The sequence below is a fragment of the Podarcis cretensis genome (genome assembly GCF_951804945.1).
Source record: "Podarcis cretensis genome assembly, chromosome: 9".
Classification (NCBI taxonomy): domain Eukaryota; kingdom Metazoa; phylum Chordata; class Lepidosauria; order Squamata; family Lacertidae; genus Podarcis; species Podarcis cretensis.
Genome location: NC_137178.1, coordinates 24,341,842 through 24,365,865, shown reverse-complemented (window position 1 = coordinate 24,365,865; position 24,024 = coordinate 24,341,842). Strand labels below are relative to the sequence as shown.

At 45.5% G+C, this 24,024-nt stretch overlaps 1 protein-coding gene across 1 annotated transcript in view; it reads left to right on the top strand.

The window, feature by feature from the left end:
- The first annotated feature begins 21,122 nt into the window (after positions 1 to 21,122).
- DKK2 (dickkopf WNT signaling pathway inhibitor 2) overlaps positions 21,123 to 24,024 on the top strand; it is a 75,137-nt gene continuing 72,235 nt past the window's right edge. Inside the window, exon 1 of the mRNA XM_079990319.1 lies at positions 21,123 to 22,040. Coding sequence (XP_079846445.1) covers positions 21,780 to 22,040 — 261 coding nt within the window. The 5' untranslated portion in view covers positions 21,123 to 21,779. The remainder of the gene's footprint in view (positions 22,041 to 24,024) is intronic.

Sequence of the window (24,024 nt, the reverse complement as noted above, 5' to 3'; positions counted from 1 at the left end):
GAGGTGGGAAGGAGAGAGAGGGAACAAGGTGGATGGGATGATAGGGAGGGAGGGCGGTGAAAGCCTGAGGAGAGCTTTGAAGATGCAAAATGAACCAGCTGACCCTGTCAGTGGTGTACATCAAAGCCAGCCAGGCCCTGACTGACTGTGTGGCCCCCAATTGATTTTAATGTGGCTTAATGGCCCTTGTTAGGAAAAAGACCCCCTAAGCCTGCTTTAAATTACAATCCTGTAAAATGTCATTTCATTTCTTTCTTTCTTTAAAGCAACACAAGTCTTCAGTCTTCATGGCTGTAGAGCAAAGCTGAATCACATTATTTTGATGTGTTTTCAAAAGCTGTCTCATAATTCTCAGGCACCGTCTTATGATTTTCAACTTTAGAGAAGATCTACTATCCTTGCAGCTGCACGCCTCCATATAAAAGGCACTTCTGTTGGTGTCACAATGGGCCACAACCAATTCATCAGAAAATAAACACTATATATAAATGATACTGAAAGTCAAACTAGACATGATACTGAAAGTCAAACTACGCAATTCCCTCTGTTTACACACAATGAGTAGCAGCAGAAAGGGTGAGTGGGTGAGAATCCTCCATACGTCCATTGTTGCAGCTTATTTGCTTCGTCTCTACTAATGGAGCAATTAGGTAACTTTAAAAGCAATTCTAACTTCCAACTGGGAGAAGTGGAGTGAAGTGGCAGAGCTACCACCACATTCGAAACTCTGTTGCTAGTGCCAATCAGAATGTTTCATCCCTCATTCTTTGCTGTGCCATCTCCAGGCTAGTGCAGCAGATGAACCTAGATCAGGCCCATTGCTGGTACCTGGACAGGCTTAGGATCCAGCAGATCTTTGGCTGGACCAGGTCCACCCCCTCTCCACTTCCATGGTTTTGGAGGTTTACACTGGTTACCTGATGGCAACGATCTACCTTCACACCTCTTCCTCTGTGGAAATTGGACCCCAATTTCTTTTCTTGTCTATACCATCAGGGCAGTTGCACATTTAACTTTGAGGAATGACTGGGCAGCTGCTCTGCTCAGATGCCCAAGATCATTCCACAGTGCCTCCATATGATGAGATGCTTTGAAAATGGGAGATAATGGGCTTCAGATGGAAATGGATGGGTACTTCCAACCAGGTAGACTTCGACTCATTTGTCTGAAAGTCCGTGTTAATTATGCATGCATGGGATGTGTCTTCCTGTGCCGAGATGCATTTGTAAGGCAGCCAGCAGTGATGGATGAAATGCAAGAACAAGATCTAAACAGCCCCATTAGATTGCTTCTATCAGATCGTTTCTAATCTGGGGTGTTTGGAATGTGGGCTCTGGCTCAAAACTTCTGCTAGCAGTCCAAGCATATGCAGCTCATAGATAACTTTTAGGAAATATTGTTATATACCAACAGGTAATAAAGAAGGGAGAAAGGAACATCTTGAGTCAATCAGACATAGCTGTCCCCCCCCCCATATCCAACATGTGCCAGCATCTTCATGTGTGTGCAGTCTAAAAATATGCAACTGTATGTTCATAGTTTTTCCTTTCTGCTAGTGGGGAGAAAGCACTAATTGTTTACAGTCATAGGCTCATAGAATTGTAGATTTGGAAGGGGCTACAAGGGTTATTGAGTCCAACCCCCCACAATGAAGGAATGTTTTTGCCCAATGTGGGGCTTAAACTCATCACCCTGAGATTAAGAGTCTCATGCTCTACCAACTGAGCTATATAGGCTCTATCTCAGGACAGGGGAACTTTTGGGCCTCCAAATGCTATTAGATTTCAGCTCCATTCATCCCAGACCATTGGCCATACTGGCTGGGGCTACTGCTGTGCTGAAATCTGTCCTACCATTTTCTCAAAAGGTTTCCCCTACTCCAAGAAAGAGGCTTCCATTATCCTGCCTCATTCTCAGGACAATTCACGATTTCTTCAAATTTCCAATGGATTCAGGGTTTCACTTACTTTATCATTCACAAGGAAAAAGCTGGTGGTGTTTTTTTCCCTTTCCAGCAAATATTTCCCCAGTCTCGCTGAAGCCTTCCTGGCTGCCTGCACTTCCTGATCTGAAAAACCCCCACAGGATTGTTGGAAGTGCCACAGCAGGGATCATTCAGTCTGCAACTTAAGGGTTATTTTTGTTAATGTTAAAAACTAGCCCATGGGGCAGACGTGCTGCTGAGCAACCAAGCAGAGTGGAATGACTTTCACTGAGGCACCATATTATAAATACACAACCAACCAACCAATAAAATAATAAGCAAATTTGAAGAACCCTCTTACAGTATGTAGAGAGATTTGGTAATTTGTTTAATGACAGAATTTTAGATGATTTTAGTCACTTTTAAATAAGGAGCCTGGATTTTTTTTTTTAATGCTACATTGTACTGTTCTGTACTGGCCTTGGCCCAGCATACCTGAAGGAGCGTCTCCACCCCCATTGTTCTGCCCGGACGCTGAGGTCCAGTGCCGAGGGCCTTCTGGCGATTCCCTCATTGCGAGAAGCAAAGCTACAGGGAACCAGGCAGAGGGCCTTCTCTGTAGTGGCGCCTGCCCTGTGGAATGCCCTCCCATCAGATGTCAAAGAGATAAACAACTACCCGACATTCAGAAGACACCTATCTTAAGGCAGCCCTGTTCAGGGAAGTTTTTAATGTATGACATATTAGTGTACTTTTGGTATTTGTGGTATTTGTGGAAGCTGCCCAGAGTGGCTGGGGAAACCCAGCCAGATGGGCGGGGTACAAATAATAAATTATTATTATTATTATTATTATTATTATTATTATTATTATTACTTCCTTGTAAAACAAAATGAATAAAGTTAACAAATCGGATAAGTATAACCCAATCCAAATAAAGCATGGCTAGCTAGTGATTAGTGGGTCATATTTGTCCCACAAAATGATTTGTCCTGGCCCCTTAGGATCCTGGGAGGTGTTTCATAGCACCATTTCATTCCATGATTGTAAGCTGTTTCCTCCTCCAACAACAAAGGTGGCCCTTTATTGTTGAACTCTTACTGCCATCAGCCCCAACCAGCATGGCAAATGCTCAGGGATTATGGGAGTTGCAGCCCAGCAACATATGGATGGTCACATGTTGGCAACCATTGTTCTGCAGCAATAACCTTATTCATGAGTCCTTAATGGAATGATTCCAACCCGCTAGGGTACTACTCCTGCCATCTCTTTCTGAGAGCATGAATGAAGAAGCCATAAGCAGCTGGATACTATATTACATTTCCTTCCAGGCTTGGGAAGTCAGCTCTCTCAGAGCCAAGCCATTCATAAAAACAGTCAACATCACTGGATCTGCCAGAAGATAGTTAAGAGAGGATGCTATGAAAAATGGTTGTTCAACTGGACAGGTCTGATGGACGATTATGGCAAAAAAGTGGAAATACATGATATAAAAGATGGCAAAAATGGACACGGTTTTGCATGCCATCTGCATGTGCTAATTTATATAGATGGGTGCGATTTCTGAAATAATTCCTGTAATTTAAATAGGAATAAAATGGTGTAGACCGGAAGACTGACCTGGTGACCGGAGTGCCTCCTCATTCTGCTGTTCATGGGCATCTTCTGGTCTCCCTTCACCTATATTTAAACTGAACCTGGGCTAGGAAGCCCTTTAAGCAAGACACTGTCCTCACACAGTTCTCAAAATAGATGATGGCCTCTGTAAAGTAGAACACATGACGGCCCTCCTACTGGGAATGTCAGGGTACACCATGTCATTTAGATCATTCCTTTAGAAAAACCATTAGCCTCTGCTAAGCAAATCCCTTTTGAACCCCATTTTACTTTAAAGTTGCCAGTCTGATTAACCATGGTCTTTGACAGTTGCTTGGATGTTATACCTTGGAATCCGTTTCCCCCGCACTTGTCACAAACATTTCAGTTAACATTTCTCAAGGAGGCGGTCTGGATTTATCATAGTAGGCAGACATTCCTAATTTGTTTTTCGGTGGATGTCGGCAGCTAATTCCTGTCTGATGTATTACCTAGCTATCTGAACAAGGAAAAGGAAATGGATAAGATTTGCACATTTTCTGTTCCTCTTAATTGCACTGTGGTAGCAATCTATCCATATATATTTGCCACCAATTATTCAAGAACATTAATGTGATTTACAGCCAACTAAAATACAAGTTTATTAAAATCAGTATGTTAAAAAAAATATAATAAATGCATATTAATAAAAACAACCATGACTCTCAGCATCCTTAACAAACTAAAGTTGCCAGGATTCTTTGGGAGAAGCCATGACCTTTTAAAGTGGTATGATGCTCCTTTAAATGTATAGTGAAAATGGGTACTTATTATTTTATGCCGGAGGACCTTTGGCTCTTCAGATATCACTGAAATATAATTCTCATCAGCCCTAGCAACCATAGCCAACGGCTGAGGCAAAATTGTAGTCCAATTTGTAGTCCAAAAGCACTTGGAGGGCCAAAGCTTCCCCACTCTTGCTTTAACACAAAAGAGAAAGCAACATGTTATCAGACAGCAAAGCTTCTATTGGCAAGGAGTTCCACAGGGCAGAGCGTGCCACACTGAAAGCTTGGCCCTAGTAAAGGCCAGCTGAACTACAGGGTCAAGTGAGACTACCAAAAGCGCCCCACCAGAAAACCTCAGCAATCAAGGCAGGGCATAAGGAATCAAGCAGTCCTTAAGGAACCAAGTTGTTTCACACAAGAACGCAGGTGGCGCTGTGGGTTAAACTACAGAACCTAGGACTTGCCAATCAGAAGGTTGGCGGTTCGAATCCCCGCGGCGGGGTGAGCTCCCGTTGCTCCGTCCCTGCTCCTGCCAACCTAGCAGTTCAAAAACACGTCAAAGTGCAAGTAGATAAATAGGTACTGCTCCGGCGGGAAGGTAAACGGCATTTCCGTGTGCTGCTCTGATTCGCCAGAAGCGGCTTAGTCATGCTGGCCACATGACCCGGAAGCTGTACGCTGGCTCCCTCAGCCAATAAAGCGAAATGAGCGCCACAACCCCAGAGTCGGCCACAACTGGACCTAATGGTCAGGGGTCCCTTTACCTTTAAATTAGTAGCCAATGCTAAGTGCTTCTAGATGCCCCTTCTGCATGCCACCTCCAAACATTTCAGTATCAATGTGTGTGGTATTCAACTGTAGTCCTACTCAGAGTAGACTAAGTGAAGCTAATGCACATTGCAGTCATACCTCGGGTTACAGACACTTCAGGTTGCTTTTTGGGGGGGGTTGTGGACCTGCCGAAACCTGGAAGTACCGGAACGGGTTACTTCCAGGTTTCAGCAGCTGCGCATGTGCAGAAGCGCTAAATCACAACCTGCGTGTGTGCAGACGCGTGGCTGCGGGTTGCGAACATGCATCCCTCACGGATGACGTTCGCAACCCGAGCGTCCACTGTATTAGATTAGGTTCACTAATTGCAGTGGGTCTCCTCTAAGTAGAACTTGAATAAAACTTACTTTGCTTATACTGGGGGAAAATCGTATGTGTTTCAAGGACAGATGTGTTTCTATGGCAGAGTGCTGCAGCAATGAGGGGTTTGTCCCCAGACCTTGCACAATATCCTTTTGTGTTCTTTCCCAAAACAAATCTAACTACGTTTCGTGTTAAACTCAGTGCTTTTCTTCTAGAAAAAAGGTGCTGCTACTGCATACCCTCGAGTACCCCCAGGGGGGAAAGCACTAGTTAAATTGTATGTTCTAAGTTTGTGTGTGTGTGTGTGTGTGTGTTTTATAAAAGAAAGAGAATTGTTTCCTTTAACAGCAACAGAAAGCCTCCTCTCCGTCTGATATTAACGTTTGATGGCGGCTTAAGATCACACAATAAAAGTCAGGGTGGGCTCCATCAGAAAAAGTTGCGTTTCACAGAACATTTGCTATTGATATGTTGGGAAAGTGGCAGACTTGGTGGGGTGGGGCGGGGTGGGGGCTGCTGGGGAGAGCTTGCATGATCCATTAATAAGAAACAGTTTGGCACACTAGATTACTAAAGCATGGCTAATCTCTCAGCCAAAACCCACGCATTCTTCATTTGTGTTTCCCAGCCTTTTTTGAGCTTGTGTGTGTGTGTGTGTGTGTGTATACACACACACATACAATACAGAGGAACTGGCTAATTAAATCTTGGAAAGTAAATTCAGGTTTCTTTAGGCATTTCTTTAGGAATTAAAAACACAGTGGATTGGATTCATAGAGGATGTGCTTTCAAACAGCAGCACAGAAAGAGGAAGACAATTGCTGTCTTTGTTACGAGAGTGCATGTTTGTAGAAAAGTGAGGAGGTGTTCTGAAATATGATGAATATATGGATATATACTCTGGAAACAATCGAGGACATTTTTGTGTTTCAACAAGCTTTTCCAGCTGGATGAAAAGGTCTCTGCCTTAGATGTTCATTTTGTATTGTTTTAAAACCTGTCTTCAGATATATATATATATATAGAGAGAGAGAGAGAGGGAGGGAGGGAGGGAGGGTGGGTGGGAGAGAGAGAGAGAGAGAGAGTTATAGATGGGGGAACCTCCATAAATCCTAGAAATTAATAAATGGTAGGATTTTGATTATTTGGAGTATTGAAGGGAAGATTGGAGGCCAGTGGAAAAATACAAGCTGACCTTCCTTCCAAGCAGGTGCCTCACCTGGGATAAAGGCAGTGCTATTTTTATAGAAAAAGAGGTGCTGGAACTCACCACCATGAACACCTCCCTCATTCTCTTAGAAATGCAATAGCACCCACCTGAGAGGTGCCAGAACTGAGTTCTGGCAAGTTCTGACTTTTTAAAAGTCCTGGATAGACACATTAACATGACAAAAGGTGTTGACACCCCATCTTAGAGGAATCTTGGGCCTGAGCAGACAGAAGCTGCCATGGTGATGGGGCAAGTGGGAAAAGAGAGTCTTTAGAGAAAGGTGTGTTGGGAAGGAAAGGGGGGGAACAAAAGGAAGGGATCCATCTTGGGCAGACCGGCTGAAGGCTGGCTGGGAGAGATGCCTTACAATCCAGTGCAGAACTGCTGTGGAGAACAAGTCCCTCTCGAAATGACCATGCTGTAAGATCTGGACTCCCTCCATGCAGACTGAAGGTACAAATATGTGAATAAATCCTATTTCTTAAAGTTATGACAGCCTTCACACCACACCTTCAATTCTCCAAAGGTGCACAAACTCTAGATATTCACCTGGAACCCCCTGGAACCTTGCTATCGCTTGGCAGAGAGTGGCGTGGCACCCAACTTCTATATTTGTAAATCGTTTTGATGCACGTATACAAGGTGATCCATAAATGTATAGTTATTGATGATAATAATTTGCTGAGTTACTGCTCACACTCCTTACTTTGTTCGCTGACCTCAGGTTCTTTCATATCAGAAGAGGTGTTTGTTGGCAGTTGGAACAGAAGCTATCAGAACCAACCATCATAATCAATCAGCATCTTCCAGGGACAACAGGCAAAAACTGACCAAATCTGTAGGTTTGGGCTGGAGACCATTTTATATGACAGTTCTCCTGCCTAGAATTTGTGTTTTCAACATACTGTGGTGTTGGGTAGAAACAGAGAGCTAAAAAGCATTTGCTTTGCTTGGTTTAGGGGCAATTGCCATAGTGTCTTGGGAAATTGGTGGAAGTGGGGGTGGGTTGGCAGAGCAGAAAGCATATTTCCTCATTTGTATTTCATAATGTTGGCATATATCAAGGTATGATACCTTACTGACAGGCTTCCCTTCCCCCGGTCTTCCACTCAACTGAATTACCGTACTGGTTGTCTTTGTTTGCCATAAGAAGTTAGACTTCCATGAAACAACTTTAACATGATTTACAGAAGCATAGCTATGTTAGTCTATTATAGCAAAAACAATAGAGTCCTTTGGCATCTTAAAGACTAACATATTCATTGAGGCATAAGAGTTTGTGGACCATGGGACTCTTGGTTGTTGTTTTCTCTTTTAAAAGTTGACATTGAAAACTTGTCTTGTTTTTTTTGGGGCTTCTGGATTTTAGAGATGTAAGTCTTCAACTTAAGCCTTCCATCCTAGGGCCTTGCAAAGGTTTTGGACTCCAAATCCCATCACCACCAGCCATCACGGTCAATGGTCAGGGATCATGGGAGTTGTAGTTCAAAACATCTGGACAGTATCTACCAGGTTGGGGAAAGTTGGTTTAACTGGTTGGGAAGCATTGTGAAAATCACATCAGATGCATATTGCAAGGGTATTGCTTTGCAGTTTCTTCGCTGTTAGCCTTTGCATTTCCCAAAATCCATAACGGTTTGTTTGGTGCCTGTGGCAGAAGTCAAGCTTACCAATATGAAGTTGCAGAGTATCAAGTGAATGTTCTCTGCCAAGTGCAAGCTCAGTTATCCAAGGTAGTGGGGTTTTATTATTTATTTATCTATTGCATTCACATTCCCCCCCACCTCCTAGTTGCTCAAGGTAGCATATGTAGTTGTCTCCCACCATTTTTATCCTCACAACAACCTACACAGGGATCCTAAAGAAAGAACATGGAGGTGTGGGAGGAATAGTACCGTGGGAGCAAAGAATTTGGGAAAATAAAGGGAAGGCAGCTTGTGCAAGCCTTGGATACCACTCATAATATTTAATATTTCATTTTGGTGACAAGTTTAGTTACCTCCTCTTAAATTAGCATGGTGATTAGCACAGACATAGAAATGATCAGGCATAAGTTCTGTAAATATAACAGAAAAATAGGATATAAACATACCGGTATCCTATGCAGAAACAACTTGTTTTCCTTTTCTTCAGTGTTTGAGTGGTCTACTAGTCTCATTGACTCTCTGGCAAGTTTTCTGCATTCAGCTTTTTTTATTTAAGGGGGAAAAATCGTATTGTTCATTTTTATGTCTTTTTTTAGCTGGTTACACCAAAAAATTCCCTCTTGACCAGCTTTTTTATAGGTTTCCCCCCACCCCTTCATTTAACTTGCCAGAGTTTATGCTCCCTTCTGTTTTCTTCATTTGGACTTGACTATATAATTTGCTCTAAAACTTCTAGTAACACTTCAATTTGCTCCTAAACCACATCTTTCTAGACTGATGTAAATTGGTCCCTTTCTCCCTGCTCATATGGGTCATTTCCCCAAACAGGCAATTCAGACAGCCTTCCCCAATGTCTCGTTCATTTTATTCTTTCAGAGGACTGTGAAGAGCAATGAGCAAGAAAACATGGAAAGATGTACTAGAAGAAAGCATGCAGAAATGCGGAAAAGGCGAAGGAAGTGTAAAGGGAGAACACAAGAGAGATATTGCAATAATACTGTCCTCTCAGGACCCAGATCACTGCTTGACTCTTTAGGCCTCATGCCTAGATCTTTAATGTTCATTACTCTCAGGCTGTTGGCTGAATGATGTTAGGAGACCTGATCCATCTTCTTGTTTAGCTGGGTTATGCCACAATACAGGTCTCATTCACACACAGTTCCAACATGTTTCCTTTACATGTGGTGGGCACTGAAGAAAACCTTCAGCTCATCTATGTTTCTGCTGGCACCCTGCACTTTTAATATGAACTGGAGCCCATGCAATTGGAGTCCATATTGAATATGTGTGAAGGTTCTGCTAATGCAATCCACCTACTCTGTAGGTTGGGTGGTATCTGAAGAAGAGCTACTCTGGTAGGCAAATTACTAGCACTACAGCCTTCTAGTTGCATTGAGGTCAGAAGCGGCTAATGCCCTGATGCTATGCATGTTTATTAAGTCAAGTGTGCAGGAATTGAAATCCATAAGCAACTTGATTCAGAAAACTCCATGGTTTGGTTCAGTCCATTCCCTTCAATACAATAAAGACTCAGGGAGGGCAACAGCACACCATGTGCCACATTCAGCCCTTGACTTACTCTGTGTGCCCCAAATGCCCCCCCCCTTCCAGCATCTTCCAAATCTCACTTTGATCAAGTACCAGCTGACATGGCAACTGAGCTGCCTATGGAGAAATAGTTCGCCTTGTTCTTGCTCCAACAGATCGCTTTTCTTCCCTGCTAAGCTTAGAGAAAGAGAAGCCTCTTTTTCTGCTCCTAGGATGCCAGTAGAGAAGCAGATCATTCTGTTCTTGCCCTAGCACCTCACTTTATTTCCTTGCTAGGCTGGGGGGAAATGAAGCATTGATTCCCTCACCCATCATGGAAGGAAAAGAGAATGGGAATTATGTGATTATGTGAATGGGAGGGAAAGAAAGTGTGGGATGGAAATGGATGACGCTCAGTCAATAGAGCATGAGACTCTTACTCTCAGGGGCATGGGTTCAAGCCCCAGATTCCTGCATTGCAGGGGATTGAGCTAGAAACCCCAACGGTCCCTTCCAACTCTACAATTCTATGATTCTATGAATGTGTGTGGGAATTAGTATGAAATGGAGAAAGGGAAGGGGGTGGTGAAGAGAGAGACTGATGTGTGATGATGATGAACTGGGGAGTTTGTAATATATGACTCTGTATTTGTGTGAATGTGGATGGATGGATGGATGGATGGATGGATGGATGGACGGATGGATGGTAAAAAGATAAAGGACCCCTGGACGGTTACGTCCAGTCAAAGGCAACTATGGGGTGTGGCTCTCAACTCACTTTCAGGCCAAGGGAGCTGGTGTTTGTCCACAGACAGCTTTCCGGGTCATGTGGCCAGCGTTACTAAACCGCCTCTGGCACAATGGAACACCATGACAGAAACCAGAGTACATGGAAATGCCATTTACCTTCCAGCCACAGTGGTACCTATTTATTGACTTGCACTGGTGTGCTTTCAAATTGCTAGGTTGGCAGGACCTGGGACAGAGCAACGGGAGCTCACCCCGTCATGGGGATTTGAACCGCCAACTTTCTGATCGGCAAGCCCAAGAGGCTCAGTGCCACCCGCATTGCCCGTGGATGGATGGATGGGAGTGAGAATGAGTGCATGTAATGGCTGGATGAAGGAGACATGGGGTGCTTGCCAACTTTTGACACACCCACCACTACTTTGCGTCTCCTGGCCACTTTCCCTTGAGGGTACACTACCCTAAAAGTGAAAAAAAGATTACCCACTCTTGAAAACACTGTGATCCTAAATGAGTCTCAACAGCAGCAACAACAAAGCTTCCATTTCCAAGTTAGCATTTAAAACTAATGTTTAGTGCGCTCATGCTTAGCTGGCTTATAGAATGGACAAACTTCAGCATAAGTATGGCAGCCTAAATTGCTTATGGATTGCACTATGGTTATGATGCATAGTCAGTCAATGCATTACTCCTGCTAGTAGAATGACATCATGAAGCCTTGCCTTTAAATGTTTGAAGTAATGTTACTGTTTTGTTAGACACAACATCACTGATGCAAATAATTGCTTTTGTGTGTGGGACAAGTGTCGTTGATTGTATTTGTCAGAAATTCCTGGTTTCTGACCAGGAATGATGGCAAGAGAACAATGCTGCCTCAACTGTCCCAATCATCCCATTTTTTGTGGGAGTTGTGGAAGTTCCTAATGACAAATCAATATCCATGCCCGTAACCGAGTGACACATATCAGGGAGAATCAGGAAATTGACCATCTTTTTCATAGACTACAGAGTGAGTAATGTGGCCTGATTCAGAAGGCTGTTGGTTAAGGAAGCCATTTTGTATGAGCCATAAATGGAAATGTATCTGACATGGGTGCTGTAGGAAAAATGGGGAGGCAAGCACAACAGATCCAAAAGGAGATGTTTCTTGGGCTGCTGTTAAATACTCTGCATCTCAGAATGCGAATAAAGAAGTGGGAGTCCTAATGGTAGTTTGGTCTGGCTGCAGAGGCAATGAGGCTCAGCAAGGAGGCACAGGTGATGGAACTGGGTATCCCCCTTCCCCAAACTTCATTCCAGCTTTGCTAGTCACATAGAAATTTCCTTCCTCTTCCCTATAAGTAAACCAGGACTTCATACTCTCTTCACACACTTTGCTTGGTCCACTGTTATTATGGACAACCGGGGAATGTCTTTATGACCTACAATATATTTTTCAATTGGTAATTAAATAAAACTGCGAAGGGAGCACTTTGGGGAGAATACGTCAAGGGATGAGCTCTTACTATATATGGCTTATAAGAGTTGCTGAATGGGATGTCAGAAATTCATTGCAGCTGGAAAGGAAAATTGTAAAAAAAAGCTTCAGAATCACTGAACAATACACCTTTATTTTTTATACAACGTCTTTCATTCAGTCATTGTCTCTGAAACTTCACAGAGAATGAAAAACAGATTTCATTTTTTAAGAGCAGGTAATGTTTATTTAAAGGGGGAAATATGCAGGATCTGAAGGAAAAAAATGACCTCATGCTTGTGTAAGTCAGGTATGGTTGCATTTAAATGATCTGACTTCCTAATGGTAATGCAGCCTAAACCAGAGTGAATCAACAGGGTGATCACCAACATTAGTCATACTCTGAGTTGGCCCACTTAAATGACTGGACCATTGATTTCAATAAGTCTACAGTATTTTGACTATGATGTTTGGATACACCCTCCCATGAAGATGAGTGAGATGCTGAAGTCCTATGGTGGTATGCTGGGCAGGGAACTTCAGACCTGGGATAGGGGACTGTCCACTGTATCTGGCCCTCAGAACTTTCCAGGACAACACCCTCTCTCTCCTAACCAGTCCTGCTTTTCATCCTCCCCTAGCATTTGCCTGCCTGGAATTAGGGGAAGGATTTGATTCAGTTCACTGATCTAATTCACATTTTTTTTTGAAACCATCCATGAACCAAAACACAGCCATCCTTTGAGATTCACAGTTCTCAGGCCCGCTAACGTGAGCAAAAACACATATACATATACATGAGTAACTTGTGCATAAGGTAAAGGTAAAGGGACCCCTGACCATTAGGTCCAGTCGTGGCCGACTCCGGGGTTGCGGCGCTCATCTCGCTCTATAGGCCGAGGGAGCCGGCGTACAGCTTCCGGGTCATGTGGCCAGCATGACTAAGCCGCTTCTGGCGAACCAGAGCAGCGCACGGAAATGCCGTTTACCTTCCCACCAGAGCGGTACCTATTTATCTACTTGCACTTTGTCGTGCTTCTGAACTGCTAGGTTGGCAGGAGCTGGGACTGAGCAACAGGAGCTCACCCCGTCGTGGGGATTCGAACTGCCAACCTTCTGATCAGCAAGTCCTAGGCTCTGTGGTTTAACCCACAGCGTCACCTGCGTCCCTAACTTGTGCATATAAAGCATATATTAGTGAAAATAACATATAAAAACACACACTTTACGTTGGGGAGGGGAAAAATGAGACATTGAGATAAGCTGAAATTGGCAGATTTGCCCATCCCCATCTGAAATGTGTCCTTGAACTGAGATGTTGCATCTTACTTGCCTGGATAGAAGATAAAGAGATGTATGTTGTTGTACATTTACAGAAGCATCTGTGTTGCTAAAGCAAAGCCTATTATAATAAAAGACATGTCCCATCTGACCACAGACATGTGGCCCTTGCAAAGTTCCCTTGGGCTGAAGAAGTTTCCTCACCCCTGCAACAGAGTGCTCCACTTCAGGCTGCGTAGGAGGCATTCAATTTGTGAATGTTCCCCCGGGGAGGAAAAACACCCCAATGCAACTCTTTATAAGTAAAAATATAACATATCAAGGGGAAGACTATACTGAATTCTTCTCCCTGACATGCTCATTTACTACATGCAGGAAGTTGTTTAATGTATCTATAATTCAGAAATGGTATTTCCCATCTGCAGCCTGAAGTGCAGCCTATAGTTCAGAATCCAACTATCTCTGTCTCACCTGAGCCTGGCCTGCACATGCAGGAGGAGAATGCAATGATTGCACAGGGATTAGAACCTAGATCCTTTCAGGCCTGAGTCCAACTCTTTCTACACTATATGTGTGTGTGAAGGTAAAGGTATCCCTGACCATTAGGTCCAGTCGTGGACGACTCTGGGGTTGCGGCGCTCATCTCGCTCTATAGGCCGAGGGAACGGGCATTTGTCCACAGACAGCTTCCGGGTCATGTGGCCAGCATGACTAAGCCGCTTCTGGCGAACTAGAGCAGCTCAAAGAAACACTGTTTACCTTCCCGCTGGAGTGGTACCTATTTATCTACTTGCACTTTGATGTGCTTTCAAACTGCAAGGTGGGCAGGAGCTGGGACTGAACAATGGGAGCTCACCCCGTCGTGAGGATTCAAACCGCCAACCTTCTGATCAGCAAGCCCTAGGCTCTGTGGTTTAGATCACAGCACCACCCGTGTCCCTTATGTGTGTGACAAATGTCAATTTACCAGTACTCAGCTCGGAGGCCTTTTCTGACCCCATTCCACCTCCTTCTCAGCACAGCCTGCATCTGGCTAGGATTTGCTGCTAAAGTTTTCAACTGTTTCCATGTAGCATCCAATAATGTCAGTCTTCCTTCTGATCCAATCCCTCACACTGTCTTAGAAATTTGGAATGCCACCCCACATTCAGAAATACTTAGAAAGCATTACTTTGTAAGAGGTTTCTTACAGATGGTCAGATGCTCTTCAGAGGAATTCACCCTCCAGAGCAGGAAATCCTTTCTGGAGGAAAAGGAATTTTAAGGCTCAAGGACTCTTGGGAAGCTACTTAATCTGCCGCATCGTTTAGATCTGAGTGCAGAAGAACGCAGGTGCCTATGGAGGGCACTAGGGCAAGTGATTAAAATTCACTATTGGGGCTCCACTTCCACAGCTTCTCGGAGCTGAAGTCTTTGTCTGAAGAGAGTAGACAGAGTCAATGAGATAAAAGGAATTCACAGTCTTTAAGTCCAGAAACAGTGTAAATAAAATGGGATAGCGTGTTTTGGACACTTGCTTTATGGACAACCTCTTCTGGCAGATATTTAATAGAATCACAGAATTGTAGAGTTGGAAGGGACCCCAAGAGGCATCTAGTCCAATTCCCTGCAATGCAGAAGTCTCAGCTAAAGCATCCATGACAGGTGCCATCCAACCTTTGCTTAAAAACCTCCAAGGAAGGAGAGTCCACAACCTCCCAAAGGAGACTCTTTCACTGTCAATCAGCTCTTATTGTCAGAAAGTTCTTCCTGATGTTTAGTTGGAATCTCCTTTCTTGTAGATTGAAGCCGTTGGTTTGAGTTCTACCCGCCAGAGCAGGAGAAAACAAACTTTTCCCCTCTTCCTTTGACAGCCTTTGAGATATTTGAGGATGCCTATCACATTTCTTCTCCGTCTTCTCTTTTCGAAGCTAAACATATCCAGATCCTTCAACTGTTCTTCATAAGGCTTGGTTTCTCAGACCCTTGATCATCTTGGTTACCCTCCTCTGCACACGTTTCAGCTTGTCCGCATCCTTGTGCCCAGAAATTGTGGTGCTCAGAATTGGACACAGTGTTTCAGGTGTGGTCTGACCAAAGCAGAATAGAGTGGTACTATTTGCAAAGCATCTTTTGAGTGGCTTTGCTCAGTTTTCATGAGAAGGCTCCTTTAGTGGTGGAAAGTGGGTCAGCCTTCCTTCCTTTCAGGAGCTCCACTCCAGTCCCACTCACTTCCACTCAACATATATGAGACACTAGGTGATATTATGGATAGCTGTGGAGCGTTTGCCACTGCTGACAGCCAACTTTCATCTTTTCTTAACACCCAACCCACTACCCTCAGTTCTTAGACAGTGTCCATGGCCGTCACTATTTCTCCATGTCTGGGAACTTGCTGTATCCTGGAGGTCTGTGATACTGTGAAGTTTTTCCTGTGACCCTCTGAGGCCCTCCTCAAATTTGTCCATTAAAAAAGAAGTTTTTAATTAAATTGAATTGCTGCTGTCATAGCAATAAAACAATGATGCCCAAAGGGGTTTCTCACCCAATTTTCCAATTTCTTTTAAATTTTAAATATTTTATTGATCACTTCCATGTGCCCCCTGCTGTGATTCTGTGATGCCAAAAGGGTATTTGTGACCTGTCATAACCTCCCCATCTTGAAATTTAACATCTCCATGCAGAATATAAGAATGATGAGAACAGCAACCATGTAGAATATTGAAACCATCACTCACATTTTGGTGTGGTTTAGATTTCACAAAAGCCTAAAACTAGTGAATAGATTTGCATATATCTAAGCCAAGTTGTTATGAAAATGTTTCTCGATCTTCCCAGGCCAAGTACACTGTTTACTACTAACTAAGCAAACTTTAGCTGATACTCCCTTTTCTGTAAATAAATACATCTGTCAAATATGAATCAAACAGCCTTGTCCTTCACTATGAAGCCAAGGAACTTTGAATAATTAGAGGAAGTTGCCTTACGCCACTCAGTCTGCTACACTGATTGGCTGCAGCTCTGCAGGGCTTCAGAGGCCATTTTGGCTGTGTGTCCTGGAAGACCTGCTCCCTTGCATTGCAGGACTTTCTGCAGCTGGTCTGGAAGGGCAGGGCCCTGACTCCAGCTGCAAAAGCTGAGGACGCTGAACAGACTGTTGGGCTGTAATGTTGTTTAGTTTGCAGCTGTCATTGATACTACCATGCTGTTATTGATACCCATATCATAGGGCTTTTTTTTTAGCAATGGTATCAAAGAACTTTTTTTTTTTTTTGGCGGTGTGTGTGTGTGGAGTGGGAAATGAAATATATGCAAAGGTGTAGGGAACATTTGATCTTCCAGATGTTGCTGGAATCATGAGTCCATCATTCCTGGCCATTACTCCACTTTCTGGGGCAAGGAATTGGCTATCTTTTGCCTGGTAAAGAGGAGACTGAGAAGAGATCTGATAGCCTGGAGGGCTGTCTCATGGAGGATGGAGCAAACTTGGTTGCTCCTGCTCCAGAGGCTAGCATCCGAACCAATCAATTCAAGTTACAAAAAAGGAAAGTGAAGAGAAACATCAGGAATAACTTTCTGAAAGTAAGAGCTGTTTGACAGTGGCACGGACTTCCTCTGGATGTTGTGCATTCTCCTTCCTTGGAGGTTTTCAAGCAGAGGTTGGATTGCCATCTGTCATGTATGATCAAGTTGAGATTCCTGCATTCTTTCTTTCTTTCTTTGGCAATCACTGGTAGCCAAGTAAGATTGTCTTCCATAAACACGGTTTTAACAGTGAGTCCATAAGTGACTGTGGAGGCTAATTCTGGATCCCCACATCCTTCCACAGTGGTTTCCAGTCAGGAGTTGATCCCTCAGGTCCCTTCCTACTGGACAAATCTATTATTCTGCTCCTACACAGGGAGCAGAATAATAGCGGTATGGGGGCATCAGATTTCTTGGTTATAGGGAGAGTGTATGGATTTGTACTACTTCAGACTGCCGGAGGGAGTGGGAACGCATGTTCTCAGTACTCCCCAGCTGTGTTAGCTGGGACTGATGAAAGCTGTAGTGCCAAACATCTGGAGGGCACCAGGTTGGCAAAGGCTGCTGGAAAATCTCCCACCCCCGCCTTGAGGAAGATTACATTTCCCCAGGCCTTCCGTGTGAACTTTTTCTGCTAGTCGAAATCTTTTCCACTCGATCACAGCAGGAAGACTTGGAAGTAAATCCCAGTGACTTCAGCGGAATTTACTCCGAAACCCCATCAAAGAAAAACGTCGAGATGTCCCTTGTTTGTACATCGGCGCTCGAGTCTCTGCCTGGCTATCTTCCTTCCTGCCGGTCTCGGCTGGAAAGAGCCCGTCAAGTTATCAGTCCTCTTCTAGGCAGATGAAACATTTCCTTTTCGTCTTCACAAGGTGTTGGTTGTGTGAGAGGCGCCTACACACAGAGAAGCATAAACTCCCAGATAAGTAGAAAATTTTGATTGTGTTTCGGGGCAGGAACTCCGGAGCGCCACGTTCCGCATAAATCTTTGCAAAAGGATCGCGCCCCTCAGTCCTCTTTCCTGGGAGTAAAGACCATGACCATATAGGCACTTAAAGCTAGTCTGTCTGACACGTGTAAACCATGGGACTACCTCAAAGGGTGTCTAAATGCCCCCCCCCCGAAGAAAAAGGGGATTGGCACCTGGGTCCTTTTCATAGAATCAAAGAATTATAGAGTTGGAAGGTATCTCAGGGTTCATCTCGTCCAGCCCCCTGCGTATCTCCTGCGAAATACGTCCCGTAAATTTAATAGAACTTTCTTCTCGCTGCTTTTATGCTGCAAACCAATACCCATTTTCTTGCGAGTAAGCACCGTTGAACACCGTGCACCATCTTTCTGAGTAGGTACGCTCTCATCCTTCTCTGGACAAGGGCTTGTAGCCCGATCCCATGCGTGTTTACTCAGAAGCAGATCCACCCCGGGCAGATCCCATGGGGAGAAGAAATTTGATTCAGATTCGCTGCTTCTGATTGATAACAAATGGGGATTTCTTGTGCCCAGCCCAGAAATGGGGGGAAAACCCGTTGAAAGCTAATGTTCAGGACCATGGAGCCACTTCAAAAGCACCGTCCTGCGAGGTTGTGTGTGTGTGTGTCCTCATATCCTCCTTAGATCGACATTTCCTGGATCAACAGGATTCCTATGCTGTCACTTTTCTGAACCAGGCGAATCCGGAGGAGACCTCCAGTGCCAGTGGTTTACAGCCCAGTCCTGGCTGTGCCTACTCAAAAGTAAGTCCTGTTGAAAATGAGGCTTTCTCTCAGGTAAGTGGGGTTAGGAGAATACCCACTCACCGATAGCAAGACACCTATAAGGTTGCACCCTTGGCGCCTCTTTACACAGGGAGGAAAGAAATTGACCAGAAACTGCAGCCTCTCCGCTCCTTCTCTGGGTGATCTGAAGTAGACCGGGAAGGATTTATGAGCCTTGTTGTTTAGCAAATGGCCACGACAAAATCACACACCCACACACCCACACACACCCCTTTAAAAGAAAGGACTGAAATGAAGAAAGCTGGAGCGGATCTTTGCGTGGAAGAAGGACTTGAACTCCGCTCAATTCTGCAGTTCATATTCCTCGGCTCAGAATATGTTCGTCCCAATGGATGTGTCTTGCACCTGGCTCCATTTGGGGGATCTAGTAAAAAAGAAAGCAGGTGAAGGCTGAAGGCTGCCCCCCCCCTCCGGATCCCATCCCACTCCTTACCGCAAGGACAATAATCTCTTAGAACATATATTCTTATTGATTTATTGCGTGTATATCTCATCTTTTCGTCTAAGGAGCTCAAGGTGGTGTACATGGTTCTTCTCCTCCGCATTTTATCCCCACAACAACCCTTTCAGGTAGGTCGACCTGACAGGCAGTGACTAGCCCAAGGACACACAGGGAGCTCCATGGCCCAGCGGGATTTGAACCCTCGACTCCCAGATCGTCGTCCGACAGTCTTAACCACTCCACCACCGCTGCCTATAAAGATATTTTGAGAGAGAGGAAGAGGAAAGAACTTATGGCAATAGTACACAGACAGTCAGTCCAATGGTCCTTCTGACCTCAACCCCCTTGGACTGCGGAGTCTATTATATTTGTTGGGACTACTACTCTATTCTACAGTTGCTTACCGGATGGAAGAGGAGCGCAGCGTTATAGCTCTGGGCAAAGGGGTCCTCGACTTTCAGAGATTCAGTATCTCTTGCTGCCTTGGACCCAACCGTGGTACACGTGAAACAAGCAGAAACTCCAAAACCCGAAGTTCACCAGCCAAAGATGCCACAGAAAGCGAGACACTTCTCTAGAACTTTAGAGAGTTCTCTAGAACTTTATCAGACAAGAGATTTCGCGAAGCAAGAGATGGAGGGGACCAGGGCTTATTTTATTTTTTTAAGGACCATAATTAGAAGAGCGCTGTAGCATGAGATGGTCCAGGCTCTGAGAGAGAAGTGTGTTTCTCTGAGCACATGCAGAGCTCCCCTTGAATAAGAGCTCAAAGAACAGGTCGGGGATATATTAAATATATGCCCATGGGGCACCGAGATAACTTTCTAACAAGGGCTCCTCAACCTGGTCCATACAAGCCCGCGGAAGCAAAGAATGGAAGCGTTTTGAATTTCAGTTAAGCCAAGAACAGGGGAAATATTTTGATGGATTCGAAATCATGGGTGGTGGGTTCTGTTCAGGCACCGGGTGGGGGTGGGGAGAGAGGCTCAGCTTGGCTTCACCCAGCAATAAAAGCCAAGGGTCTTCTCTGGCGTCAGGGACAAGACCCAGTCCCGTGGGTTCTGTTGCAGCAGGAGTTTGGTGGCCAGCATATTTAATCGCAGCGACAGCTTCTCAGGGCCAGAGCGCACTTTGCCCGGCATGTATGACTGGGGAGCCTCGGTTGGTGGTTGATATCGAAATATGCCCTTTGCAATATCAGGTGTAATGCGAGCAATACTGCCAAGTCCTGCTGATGTGAACTTGGATATATTTTAAAGGTTGCAGAATAATAGCATATACTTATATCATTTGTATTTCATGGAGGTCTGGTCTGACTTAGACAGAGCGCTCTCTCTCTCTCTCTCTCTCTCTCTCTCTCTCTCACACACACACACACACACACACACACACATCTTCCTCCATATCTATATATGGCGAGTGATCGCCAAAGAAGAAGGTATATATACTTTGAAATGCGCCAGGCAAACCTAGGAGTTTCTCAGGTGCCGCCGGACGCCTTACAGTTTAAGCGCAACTAGAAAAATCCTCACCCCACCCCATGCCTTTCGGATTCCGGATCAAACTGTGCAGTGTGTTCGCCGGCGAGAAAACCCAATTGAACAAAACGTTGTGTCAAAGGTTCGCAGGCTTCCCGTCTCGCACAGAGCTCTGAGCGCAAAGCGGGGAAGCGTTCTGTGCCTCCCGACGCCTGGCAATCCTGACCTGTCCCCAACATTTCTTAGAGGCGGGGGGTTCCATTTCCAAAAGAAAACGAGGGCTCTAACCTCCCTAAAAGCCCTCTTAAAGGAAAGGTTTTTCCCCCCCGGGGTAGGTGGAAGAAAGACCGCATCAGAGATGAGTGCGAAGGCGGGAAGGTACTTTAGACCCGGACAGAGACAGGGCAGACCGTTTTATTTATTCCTTCTGTACTCCGAGGGCTCGAGAGGAGGAGGAGCAGGAGGAAGGCGCCGGGTGGGACTTGGGAGGAGATGTGGGGAGTGGGAGAGAGGAGGGCGTATGAGTCAGCTTCCCTCCCTGTCAACTCGGCTCGGCTTTTGGGGGGCGGAGGGAAAACTGCGCCGGGGGAAGCTATAAAAGCGAAGGGGGTAGGAGGAGAGCTAGGCGAGTTGCCGGGGACCGGGCTGGAGCGCGGACCGACGGGACGGAAGAGGCGCTTGAATCCACTTCTGCCCGGCTAGGCGCGCTGGGTCCTTCTCCCCCAGCACCCACCCAGGACTTTCGCCTGGCCTCCCCTCGGGATGTCCGGGAGCAGCTAACTGCAAGCGCGAAGGAGGCGAGCGTGTGTCCCTTTTTCCCCGACGGAAGCGCGAGCGAGAGGGCGCTAAGCCCGCCCGCCCGCCCGGCCATCCATCCAGCCTTGCCTCGACAGGGAGCGGGTCGCCTTGGAGTTCGCCCCGCGGGCTGCTCCGGCAGCAGCTAGAGGCGGAGCAGGCGGGCGGCGAGCAGGGACTGCCTTCCTTTCGCTCCCTCCTTCTCCAGAAGCGCAGCCGCTGCCGCAAGGACCGAGCCGCCCGCCCCCTCCAGGGAGCGCTTCTCGCGCCAGGCTCCTCGGAGTCTTTTCCAAAATGCCATCTGGGGGGCTTTGATGTGCATCGCCTGCGCTTCCGTGAATGAGAAGAACATCGCGATGCAATAGAAGCAGAAGAAGCAGAAGGTGCTTTGAAAAATCTAGATAAAACGCACCAGTCAAGCCAAGAACAAGACCCACCCCCACCCCCAAACCCCGGAAAAGAAGCGTCAGCCTTCCTTTCTGGGGCGAGGGGAGATGATCATGCTGAGCTGGAATCAGTTCTCCACGTCGCGCCCTCTACTCTTCCTGGCCGCGCTCCTGGTGGTGGAGAGCTCCCAGCTAGACGGCACCAAGGTGAACTCTATCAAGTCCACCCTAATGGGCGAGACGCCGACGCAGGCGACCACCAACAGGTCGACCACCTTCCACCAAGGATTGGCTCTCGGGAGCAGCAAGAAGGGCAAAATCTTGGGCCAGGGGGGCAAGGGGCTGAAGCATTATCACCGGCAAGGCGAGGTAAGAAGCCATCCTTGCCTGCTTCCTTCTTTCTTTCTCTCTCTCTCTCTCTCTCTCTCTCTCTCTCTCTCTCTCTGTAGGATAACATCCCTGCCTTCCTCCTTTCCCATCCGGTTCGCGCAGCCCGCTCCTCTGCTTGCGACCAAACTGCTCTGTATCAGCCCACATGATGCTTCAGGAACTTAGCTCTAACCCTCTTTTCTTAAAAAGAAACAAACACCAGTTTCAGGGTTAGGGGGAGCTCCTTCCCCTCTCAGGTCCGTCCACAGAATTCAGAGATAGACTGCTCCTGAACATGGAGGGTCTCTTGTCTTGGGATCTCTAGCTAACAGTGGGTTGTAGCCAAATGCTGGTCTTACTCAGAGTAGACCCACTGAAATTAATGGACTTAAGGTACTTGGCTGATTTGAATGGGCCTACTCTGCGTAGGACTTGCACTGCATGCAGCCCAAAGATAAAGAAATAAAAACATGGCAACCAAGTAATGATTGCCGAGCCCTATCACAGTGTTTTCTCTCTGTTGTGTGTGTGCACAAATAGTACACTTTGCAGGGGTGTTGTGAAGATAAAATGGAGGAGAGTGGGACTCATGAATGTTGCCTTATGCTCCATGGAGGAAATGTGAAATGTATTACATTTTACACAGTAGTAGAAACAGTGGGCGCTACTAGGAAGAATGATAATTTTTCATTGTTTTGCTATTTGTTGTGTGACATTAGTGCACCCAGTTGGCAGAGGTGCAAAATTGCAAAGTTCAGCATGAAATCAGAACAATGTAAGAGAGTGATCCTAAGCCAGCTTGATTGAAATCAGTGGGACTGATTGCTAAGCGCTTAAGGATCAGGATATAAATGTGTCTCCAATAATAGGAGAATACTTGTTGCTCTCCTAAGTGAGAATAATGCTCACTCTCATAATAGAGGTCAATAGCTGGAGAGCCCAGGAATCAAATTCAGCTCCCTGACAGAACAAATCTCTACCACATACACTCACAGTACGAAAGACATTAGTGGCTGTGGAAAGAAGACTTGTTTCTAGTTTATCTGCGGTGGGGGGGGGGGGAGGTGAGACAGGAGCTGCCACTCTAACCTCCATTCCACTACTGAAGTGTCCCCACACCACCAGATCAGTTGGTAGCCAGGGTTTGGGAGTCAAAACGAAGGTAACTCTGGAGATCTGTGATCAGATCTACCGAAACTGCTTCCCTCCATAATAGCTGCTACTAGTTCCACCTCTCTAAGCCCCGGTGCAGTTTGCACACACCCCATTAGCTGTTTTTAATTAATTTATTTTTAAGTGTGGATATCTGATAATGGATCTCTTGCACTACCTCTGTTTTGGCCCTTAGTTGTTCATAATGGAAGCTGGCATTGTTTTTGGTTATACCTGGTGTGGTAAGCACAGAGGAGGTGCTAACTGGGTGGTAACCCATCCAAGTATGCCTGACAATAAGGTTTCTTTTCCCTCTGTCCCATCTTCCCAATACTCAGGAGACTATTAGGGACATTGTACTCTTATTGAGTCATGGGATTTCTCCCCTTGCCTCCTGACTTGAATAACTTTGGTGTTCTGCATTCCACAAAAAAAGCAAAGGGCATAGAAATTTGTGTATTGGTGGTGATCTGCCCAGACATTATTTGGCTGCTAAGGTAAGGCTGTTTGATATGAGCCACAAGGAGACAGACAGCGCAGCAACTGGACCGCTAAGATTCAGTCAACAATGAAAGGGGCACTGGTTACAGTCCCTCTTTATCCTTAACAGGCTTTTTAAGAGAAAAGTTTGCTAAGTCACTTCATTTGCTGACCAAGTGACCGGCTCTCCTAACATTTTAACAGTACCTTTTGAATAATAGGATGTACGGTAACAGTTTATGATGGAATATGTGGTTACCAGGTAGGAAAATTTACAATATTTGGGGAGGGGGTGAATCACAGATTCATTGTCTGAATCTTGACCCCTTTCCTCCATTCTGTTAACTGCAAA